The sequence below is a fragment of the Rhinoraja longicauda genome, chromosome 32 (genome assembly GCF_053455715.1).
Source record: "Rhinoraja longicauda isolate Sanriku21f chromosome 32, sRhiLon1.1, whole genome shotgun sequence".
In the NCBI taxonomy this organism is placed as follows: Eukaryota; Metazoa; Chordata; class Chondrichthyes; order Rajiformes; family Arhynchobatidae; genus Rhinoraja; species Rhinoraja longicauda.
In genome coordinates, this window is record NC_135984.1 from 26,879,804 (window position 1) to 26,891,087 (window position 11,284).

At 45.3% G+C, this 11,284-nt stretch overlaps 1 protein-coding gene across 1 annotated transcript in view; it reads right to left on the reverse strand.

Moving 5' to 3' along the window:
* LOC144608649 (CMP-N-acetylneuraminate-beta-galactosamide-alpha-2,3-sialyltransferase 4-like) overlaps positions 1–11,284 on the reverse strand; it is a 124,000-nt gene that overhangs the window by 34,367 nt on the left and 78,349 nt on the right. The window contains exon 10 of the mRNA XM_078426627.1: positions 5,389–5,578. Within this exon, the coding sequence (XP_078282753.1) occupies positions 5,389–5,578 (190 nt within the window). The remainder of the gene's footprint in view (positions 1–5,388; positions 5,579–11,284) is intronic.

Genomic DNA, 11,284 nt, shown 5'->3' on the forward strand with positions numbered 1-11,284 from the left:
GTTGGATGCTTTCAAGAGAGAGCTGGATAGAGCTCTTAAAGATAGCGGAGTGAGGGGGTATGGGGAGAAGGCAGGAACGGGGTACTGATTGAGAGTGATCAGCCATGATCGCATTGAATGGCGGTGCTGGCTCGAAGGGCTGAATGGCCTACTCCTGCACCTATTGTCTATTGTCTATTGTCTATTGTCCAGAGATGCTGCCTGTCCCGCTGAGTTGCTCCAGCATTTTGTGCCAACCCCCAAGCCCATGTAGTTCAGAGCTTATTTGGAGGCTGTGGTGTTTAATAGCCTGATGGCTGGAGGGAAGAAGCTACACTTAAACCTGGATGTTGCCGTTTTCAGATGGCAGGAGTGAAATGAATGTGTGGGTCTCTGATGACCATGGCTGCCCTTTGAGGCAGGGTTTGCTGTAAATCACTTCGATGGTGGGGAGGTCAGTGTCCATGATGGACTACATTTAAACAATGCCAACCGAATAATTGGTCATAAGGTCAGATTGAAGAAGGGTCTCGACCCGAAACATCACCCATTCCTTTTCTCCAGAGATGCTGCCTGTCCCGCTGAGTTACTCCAGCTTTTTGTGTCTATCTCCACATACTCTGAACAATGTATTAATAATTCAAAGAAATAAGCCTTGAATGTCTCTGGTTGCAGATGAGATCAGTGGGGGACAGTATAGTTCTGGGGTTGAGGGGAAAGATAGATCAGTCATGATTGAATGGTAGAATGGACTCGATGAGCCAAATGGCCTACTCCTGCTCCTATGACTTAAAGAAACATAGAAAAATAGGTGCAGGGGTAGGCCATTCTGCCCTTCGAGCCAGCACCGCCATTCAATATGATCATGGCTGATCATCTAAAATCAGCACCCCTTTCCTGCTTGTTCCCCATATGCCTTGATTCCTTTAGCCCTAAGAGCTAAATCTAACTCTCTCTCTTGGCCTCCACTGCCTTCTGTGGCAGAGAATTCCACAGATTCACAACTCTCTGGGTGAATTTTTTTTCCTCATCTCAGTCCAAAATGGCCTATCCCTTACTCTTAAACTCTGACCCCTGGTTCTGGACTCCCCCAACATTGGGAACATTTTTCCTGCAGCTAGCCTGTTCAATCCTCTAAGAATTTAATATGTTTCTATAAAATCCTCTCTCATCCTTCTAAATACCAATGAATACAAGCCAGTCGACCCATTCCTTTATCATATATCAGTCCTGCCATCCCGGGAACTAACCTGGTGAACCTAGGCTGCACTCCCTCAATAGCAATAATGTCCTTCCTCAAATTACGAGACTAAAATTGCACACAATACTTCAGGTGTGGTCTCACCAGGGCCCTGTACAACTGCAGTAGGACCTCTGCTCCAAAACTCAAATCCTCTCGCAATGAAGGCCGAAATGCCATTAGCTTTCTTCACTGCCAGCTGTACCTGCAATGCTTACTTTCAGTGATTGATGTACAAGCACACCCAGCTCTTGTTGCACCTCCATTCCTTCTCTCCAGGGGCCATTGCCTTTGTTCTCCCTTCCTCCCCTCCTCACTGCAACTATTTTACTTCTAGCATTTCATCGTCCAGAATAAAGATGAGGGATCTGGAATGGTAATTCTGTTATTCTCTGATCTGCTGAGAACTTCAAGCCAGTTCCACCCTTATCAACAACTGTGGATTGGACAACCAACAAAATGAGTCGCGGTACGTCTGCCACTGAAGATAAAGACAGTGGAAATGACACCGAAAGTTGAGAAATAGAATTAGCTTGGAGGCAGTTGAGAAATAGCAAAGATAAGGAAACATTGGTGAAAGCTGTAGATAGAACCACAAACAGTAATGGTGATGTAGAGGAAAGTGCAACTCAGGAACCTAGAGCACCAAGTCAAGAGGTCAGCCGGTTTAACGCCTACATGCATCGTTGGGGGTTGTGTCCATCAGCAGCCTGCGTGTGTGGAGCAGACCAGCAAATAGCGCAGCACGGCATGTTCGACTGCACTGTCCTCCGCCCCTCTGGTGGAGGGGTAGACCTCACGGCCCTCGACAACAGCACATTGCACTGGCCACAGCGCCTGGAGGGCGTTACATAACTTCTGCTGCCTCAAACGCAAGAAAAAGAAGTTCAGACATATATATATTTGTGTGTGCATGTGTGTGTATGAGAGAGAGAGAGAGAGAGAGAGAGAGAGAGAGAGAGAGAGAGAGAGAGAGAGAGATGCACTGAACTTTTTAATGTTTCATTATATTGTTTTCATTATATATATATATATTTATATATATATATTTATATATCTGTGTGCATATTATATATATATATATGTATATGTACGTACATTCGTACATACATGCATACATACATACACGTAAAACAAACAAACAGACATTAATAGTGCAAAAAGGCAAAACTAATGCCCTCAAGTCTATATGTGTAAGAAGGAACTGTAGCTGCTAGTTTACACTGCAGATAGACACTAAATGCTGGGGTAACTCAGTGGGACAGGCAGCATCTCTGGTGAGAAGGAATCCATGACGTTTCAGGTCTGAAGAAGGTTCTCGTTCCAAAACGTCACTGGTTCCTTCTCTCCAGAGATGCTGCCTGTCCCGCTGAGTTGCTCCAGCATTTTGTGCCAACCCCCAAGTCCATGTAGTTCAGAGCTTATTTGGAGGCTGTGGTGTTTAATAGCCTGATGGCTGGAGGGAAGAAGCTACACTTAAACCTGGATGTTGCCGTTTTCAGATGGCAGGAGTGAAATGAATGTGTGGGTCTCTGATGACCATGGCTGCCCTTTGAGGCAGGGTTTGCTGTAAATCACTTCGATGGTGGGGAGGTCAGTGTCCGTGATGGACTACATTTAAACAATGCCAACCGAATAATTGGTCATAAGGTCATAAGATCATAAGTGATAGGAGCAGAATTAGGCCATTCGGCCCAACAAGTCTACTCCGCCATTCAATCATGGCTGATCTATCTATCCCTCCTAACCCCATTCTCCTGCCTTCTTCCCAGAACCCCTGACACCCATATTAATCAAGAATCTATCTATCTCTGCCTTAAAAATATCTATTAACTTGGCCTCCACAGCCTTCTGTGGCAAAGAATTCCACAGATTCACCACCTGCTGACTAAAGAAATTCCTCCTTCCTAAAGGAATATCCTTTAATTCTGAGGCTATGACCTCTGGTCCTAGACTCTCCCACTAGTGGAAACATCCTCTCCACATCCACTCTGTCCAGGTCTTTCACGATTTGGTGTGGAAGGCAAATCTATTGGTGTGTCGGAGCTGATTTGCTAGATCACATGGTGAGGAACCAACAAGGATCGCTGGTCGGCGCGGACCCTGTGGGCTGAAGGGCCTGTTTCCACGCTGAATCTCTGAACTAAAAATGGGCTACTTTTAGATCCGACACTGTAAAATGAAAAATAGTTCATTACTAGTCTGATTGGGAAAGGGGCCTTCGGGAACAATGATCAAAATATGCTATAATTTTCCAAAAAGATAGAAAGTCATTTAATTCAATGTGAAAACAGAATCTTAAACGAAACAAAACTAGCATTTAAAGAATTAATACATAATTTACAAAAACGTATTGGCACTTTAAGGCAAAATCCATCAGAAGCAATGGCTCAGTTTTGCCCAGCAAACAGTGACTGGGTTTTCTCTGTGATCTTTGGTTTCCTTCCACATTCCAAAAACGTACAGGTTTGTCAGCTAACTGGCTTCGGTAAATTTGTAAATTGTCCCCATTGTGTGGAGGATAGTGTTAATGTGCTGGATCGCTGATCTAAACCGAAGATGCTGGTTTAAGCCGAAGATAGACACAAAAAGCTGGAGTAACTCAGCGGGACAGGCAGCATCTCTGGAGAGAAGGAATGGGTGACGTTTCGGGTCGAGATCCTTCTTCAGATTGAAGAAGGGTCTCGACCCGAAACATCACCCATTCCTTTTCTCCAGAGATGCTGCCTGTCCCGCTGAGTTACTCCAGCTTTTTGTGTCTATCTCCACATACTCTGAACAATGTATTAATAATTCAAAGAAATAAGCCTTGAATGTCTCTGGTTGCAGATGAGATCAGTGGGGGACAGTATAGTTCTGGGGTTGAGGGGAAAGATAGATCAGTCATGATTGAATGGTAGAATGGACTCGATGAGCCAAATGGCCTACTCCTGCTCCTATGACTTATAGAAACATAGAAAAATAGGTGCAGGGGTAGGCCATTCTGCCCTTCGAGCTAGCACCGCCATTCAATATGATCATGGCTGATCATCTAAAATCAGCACTCCTTTCCTGCTTGTTCCCCATATGCCTTGATTCCTTTAGCCCTAAGAGCTAAATCTAACTCTCTCTTGGCCTCCACTGCCTTCTGTGGCAGAGATTTCCACAGATTCACAACTCTCTGGGTGAATTTTTTTTCTTCATCTCAGTCCTAAATGGCCTATCCCTTACTCGTAAACTCAGACCCCTGGTTCTGGACTCCCCCAACATCGGGAACATTTTTCCTGCAGCTAGCCTGTTCAATCCTCTAAGAATTTTATATGTTTCTATAAAATCCTCTCTCATCCTTCTAAATACCAATGAATACAAGCCCAGTCGACCCATTCTTTTATCATATATCAGTCCTGCCATCCCGGGAACTAACCTGGTGAACCTAGGGTGCACTCCCTCAATAGCAATAATGTCCTTCCTCAAATTACGAGACTAAAATTGCACACAATACTTCAGGTGTGGTCTCACCAGGGCCCTGTACAACTGCAGTAGGACCTCTGCTCCAAAACTCAAATCCTCTCGCAATGAAGGCCGAAATGCCATTAGCTTTCTTCACTGCCTGCTGTACCTGCATGCTTACTTTCAGTGACTGATGTACAAGCACACCCAACTCTCGTTGCACCTCCCCTTTTCCTAATCTGACACCATTCAGATAATAATCTGCCTTCTTGTTCTTAACACCAAAGTGGATAACCTAACATTTATCCACATTATACTGCATCTGCCATGCATCTGCCCACTCACCCAACTTGTCCAAGTCACCCTGCAGCCTCATAGCATCCTCCTCGCAGCTCACACTGCCACCCAGCCTTGTGTCATCAGCAAACGTGGAGATGTCACATTTAATTCCCTAGTCTAAATCGTTAATATCCCTCCTCTAAATCATTAATATATCATAGATCATGACATATGATGCAAGATGTCACCGATCCATGTCCTCCAGGGATGCTGCCCGACCGGTTGAGTTACTCCAGCACTATTTTTCTACGCAAGAATCCAGCACCTGCAGTGATTTGTATCCAGTCCTATCAGTCTGAAGAAGGGTCTAGGCCCGAAACATCACCCATTCCTTCTATCCAGAGATGCTGCCTCTCCCGCTGAGTTACTCCTAAGGTTTGTGTCTAATCCATGATACTTACACTTGCTTCATTATATACAAGTGCCTTCAGCCAGTGGACATCAACATTTTTGAAGGGGATCAACACGAAGAGCGTGTCGGGATTGTTTTCAACAGCGAGGTCTTTGATTGCTGACTCAGGGTAAAAGAACCGCAGGGTAGTTTTGTTGCCAACATCTTGTTCATAGCCTCTTACTGGAGCTTTGTTTAGTCTAAAAGTAGGGAAGGGTGGGAGGGATAAGATACAGATTAAAATCACTGTCTCCAGTAAAGCAGCAGGCTCTGTTTAAACTTAACCCCATCTACTATCACTCGGCTTGGTTAGTTTAGTTTAGTTTAGTTCAGTTTAGTTTAGTTTAGTTTAGGTTAGGTTAATTTATCGTCATGTGTACAGAGGTACAGTGAAAAGCTTTTATGCTGCATGCCATCCAGTTAGCGAAAAGACAATACATGATTACAATCAAGTCGTTCACAGTGTACAGATACAAGACAAAGGGCTGCTGTTAGACTAGAGGTGTCAAAGAGTGGAGCCATTGTAATGAATGTTTGCAGGTCTACTTCTGAGACCAGCACGCAGAGAGTCCCCTGGCATGGGTGCCATCTTGGATTACTTACAAGAATGATAAGCTAGTATTTTTGGTGACCTTTAACAACCCCCCCTCCCCCACCCCCCTCCACCTCCCTTTCTCCTGCTCACCGGCTTTCTTCCCAACCCCCTGCCCCCCCCCCTCCCCCCACCACCCCCCCCCCCCCCCAAGCCCTAACAGGACTTGCATCTATTTCTCCCCTCCACCTCCTCTTACACCTACATTCCTTCCTCTGGCTTCACAATTGGCAACACTTTGCACAGCACAGTGATGCAACAGTAGAGTTGCTGCCTCACAATGCAAGAGACATGGGTTCGATCCAGACTACAGGTGCTGTCTGTATGGAGTTTTACGTTCTCCCTGTGACAGGGTGGGTTTTTTCCAGGTGCTCCGGTTTCTTCCCACACTCTGAAGAAGTACAGGTTTGTAGGTTAATTGGCTTTGGTAAAAAAATGCAAATTGTCCCTCGTGGATAGGATAGAGGTAGTGTACGGGGATTGCTGGTCGGCGCTGACTTGGTGGGCCGAAGGGCTTGTTTCTGCACTGCATCTCTCAAGCCTAAAGTCTAAAGTTTTCAATGTTTTTATCTCCCGCCTTCTGTTTTTTCCATCTCTGGACTTTGTTCAACTACCTGACTGTCAAAAAGAGCCTTGCCTGCATTCACCTGTTACCTGCCTCCTCTCCTCCAGCTTTCATCCCACCCCCACCAACCATACAATCACTTTGAAGAAAGGTCTCGACCTGAAACGTCACCGACCCATGTTTTCCAGAGATGCTGCCTGACCTGCTGAGTTATTCCAAAATGGTGGAGTAATTCAGTGGATAGGAGTGGTGACATTTCGAGTTGAGACACTTCTTCAGACTGAGAGTCAGGGGAGAGGGAGACACATGGATAAGGAAGTGTAGACAATAGACAATAGGTGCAGGAGGAGGCCATTCAGCCCTTTGAGCCAGCACCGCCATTCAATGCGATCATGGCTGATCACTCTCAATCAGTACCCCGTTCCTGCCTTCTCCCCATACCCCCTCACTCCGCTATCCTTGAGAGCTCTATCCAGCTCTCTCTTTAAAGCATCCAACGAACTGGCCTCCACTGCCTTCTGAGGCAGAGAATTCCACACCTTCACCACTCTCTGACTGAAAAAGTTCTTCCTCATCTCCGTTCTAAATGGCCTACCCCTTATTCTTAAACTGTGGCCCCTTGTTCTGGATTCCCCCAACATTGGGAACATGTTTCCTGCCTCTAATGTGTCCAATCCCCTAATTATCTTATATGTTTCAATAAGATCCCCCCTCATCCTTCTAAATTCCAGTGTATACAAGCCTAATTGCTCCAGCCTTTCAACATACGACAGTCCCGCCATTCCGGGAATTAACCTAGTGAACATGGATAAGGAAGTGTAAGGTGTGAAAACGAGACATCAAAGGCGATGGGAATCAAGGAAAATGTAGAATAGATCATTATTAGCTAGAAGAAGGTGATGACAAAGCATACAGAGATAAAACAGGGACAGTAAAAGTGGTTGGAGAACTAGAAAGGGGTAGGGACGGAGAGAGAGGGAAAGCAAGGGCTACTTGAAGTTAGAGAAGTCAATGGTCATGCCGCTGGGGTGTAAGCTGCCCAAGCGAAATAGGAGGTGGTATTCCTCCAATTTGCGCTGGGCCTCACCCTGACAGTGGAGGAGGCCCAGGATGGATAGGTCAGTGGGGGAATGGGAGGGGGAGTAAATGTGTTTGGCAACCGGGAGATCAGGTCGGTTTAGGCAGACTGAGCGGAGATGTTCAACAAAGCGATCGCTGAGTCGGCACTTGTTCTCACGATCAGTTGCCTCTGGGGTATTCATTCCAATGCGTTTAATTGACATTCCTGACTCTTTCTTTCCATACAGAAGTGATATTCTGACTTTGCAATGTGCAATCAGTCACACCCTTTTACATCGTTACTTATAACAAAAGCTTGCTCAATGGTCTAGGTGTGTTAAAATCCATACATCGCAGGCTACAGGCATATTGCCCCACATACCAAAAACGTGCGGTATAGAAACTTGATTGGTCACTGTAAACTACCCTCAGCACAGGTGAGTGACAGAGGCTGAGAGTTGGTAGAGGGTGGACAGGGAGAATAAACCATGATTAGTGGAGGATCGATGCAAAGCAGCTTTCAATTGCCAGCATGGACTCAGTAGGCTGGAGGGTCTGTTTATGTTCTCTATGATTATGATATTCTTGACATAGAATGAGGGAGTCGCACAGCAAAGAAATAGTGCCTTCAGTCCAACTTGCCCATGCCAACCAAGATGCCTGTGTAGGAAGGAACTGCAGATGCTGGTTTAAGCCAAAGATGGAAGTCTGAAGAGGGTCTCAACCCAAACATCACCCATTCCTTCTCTCCAGAGATGCTGCCCATCCCGCTGAGTTACTCCAGTGTTTGGTGTCCACCTGTCCAACCAAGATGCCTCATCTCTATTAGTCCCACTTGCTCGCATTTGGCCCATATCCCTCTAAATCCTTTGTCCTTTTCTTCCAATTGGTAGATACCTCAAACCATACCAAAATTGACATTGTCTGGTGTGATTTATTATTGGTGAGCTACAGTGAAAAGCATTTTGTTGCGGGCTATCCAGTTGGCGAAAAGACAATACCTGATTACATTCAGGCCGTGCGCAGTGCACTGGAACAGCATAAATGGTATAAGATTAAGTGCAAGATAAATTCTGATCAAGTCCGATTAAAGACAGTTCAAATGTCTCCAATTAGTTTTCCCCTTGAAAGTGGCACCCGGGGTAGATAGGATGGTCAAAAAGGCTTTTGGCACATCGGCCTCCATCAGTCAGAGTATTGCGTAAAGAAGTTGGGAGCTCATGTTACAGTTGTATAAGGCATTAACCATATAACCATATAACAATTACAGCACGGAAACAGGCCCGTTCAGCCCTACCAGTCCACGCCGACCACTTTCTCTGACCTAGTCTCATCTACCTGCACTCAGACCATAACCCTCCAATCCCCTCCCATCCATATACCTACCCAATTTACTCTTAAATAATCAAATCGAGCCAGCCTCCACCACTTCCACCGGAAGCTCATTCCACGCAGCCACCACCCTCTGAGTAAAGAAGTTACACCTCATGTTACCCCTAAACTTTTGTCCCTTAATTCTGAAGTTATGTCCCGTTGTTGGAATCTTCCCCACTCTCAAAGGGAAAAGCCTACCCACGTCAACTCTGTCCGTCCCTCTTAAAAATTTTAAAACCTCTATCAAGTCCCCCCTCAGCCTTCTACGCTCCAAAGAATAAAGTCCCAACCTGTTCAACCTCTCTCTGTAGCTTAAGTGCTGAAACCCAGGCAACATTCTAGTAAATCTCCTCTGTACCCTCTCCATTTTGTCGACATCCTTCCTATAATTTGGCGACCAGAACTGCACACCATACTCCAGATTCGGCCTCACCAATGCCCTGTGCAATTTCAACATTACATCCCAACTTCTATATTCGATGCTCTGATTTATAAAGGCAAGCATACCAAACGCCTTCTTCACCACCCTATCCACATGAGATTCCACCTTCAGGGAACAATGCACAGTTATTCCCAGATCCCTCTGTTCCACTGCATTCCTCAATTCCCTACCATTTACCCTGTACGTCCTATTTTGATTTGTCCTACCAAAATGCAGCACCTCACACTTATCAGCATTAAACTCCATCTGCCATCTTTCAGCCCACCCTTCCAAAAGGCCCAAGTCTCTCTGTAGACTTTGAAAATCTACTTCATTATTAACTACACCACCTATCTTAGTATCATCTGCATACTTACTAATCCAATTTGCCACACCATCATCCAAATCATTAATGTAAATGACAAACAACAGTGGACCCAACACAGATCCTTGGGGTACTCCACTAGACACTGGCCTCCAACCTGACATACAGTTGTCAACCTTTACCCTCTGTTTTCTCCCATTCAGCCATTGTTGAATCCATCTTGCAACCTCACTATTAATACCCAACGATTTAACCTTCTTAATCAACCTTCCATGTGGAACCTTGTCAAATGCCTTACTGAAGTCCATATAGACAACATCCACAGCCTTGCCCTTATCAATTTCCCTGGTAACCTCTTCAAAAAATTCAAGAAGATTAGTCAAACATGACCTTCCAGGCACAAATCCATGTGGACTGTTTCTAATCAGGCCTTGATTATCCATGTGACTATATATATTGTCCCTAAGTATCTTTTCCATTAATTTTCCCACCACAGACGTCAAACTAACAGGTCTATAATTGCTAGGTTTACTTTTAGAACCTTTTTTAAACAAAGGCACAACATGCGCAATGCGCCAATCTTCCGGCACCATCCCCGTTTCTAATGACGTTTGAAATATTTATGTCATAGCCCCTGCTATTTCTGCACTAACTTCCCTCAATGTCCTAGGGAATATCCTATCAGGACCTGGAGACTTATCCACTTTTATATTTTTCAAAAGTGTCCGTACCTCCTCTTCTTTGATCCTCATAATTTCCATCACTACTCTACTTGTTTCGCTTACCGCCTTTTTAGTGAGGCCACATTGAGAGTACTGTCTCACCATGTTATAGAAAAGATGTTGTCAAGTTGCAAAGGGTTCAGAGAAGATTTACGAGGATGTTGCCAGGACTCGGGGGCCTGAGCTATAGGGAGAGGTTGAGTAGGCTGGGACTCTATTCCTTGGAATGTAGAGGGATGAGGGGTGATCTTATAGAGGTCTACAAAATCAAGAGAGCAATAGATTGGGTAATTGGTGTCTTTTGCCATTGGGGTAATTGGTGTCTAGTGCCATCCTACACTACGTACAATTTTTATATTTACACCAAGCCAATTAACCTACAAACCCGTACGTCTTTGGAGTGTGGGAGGAAGCCAAAGTTCTTGGAGAAAACCCACACAGGTCACAGGGAGAACGTACAAACTCCATCCGGACAGCACCCGTAGTTGGGATCGAACCCGGGTCTCTGGTGCTGAAAGCGCTATAAAGCAGCAACTCTCCCGCTGTGCCACTTGGTCACTTGGATTCAGAACTGGCTTACTGAATAGAAGACAGCGGGTTGTGTTGGACTAGCGTTAGTGTGGCTGGAGGTCTGTGATTAGTGGAATGCTGCAGGGCTCTGTGCTGGGTCCTCTATCATCTAGATTTTCATTCAGAGATACAGCGCAGAAACAGGCCCTGCGGCCCACCAACTCCGCGCCAACCAGCGATCCCCACACATTAGCACTATCCTACACACACTAGGGACAATTTACAATTTTTACCAAAGCCAATTAGCCTACAAACCTGCACGTCTTTGTAGTGTGGGA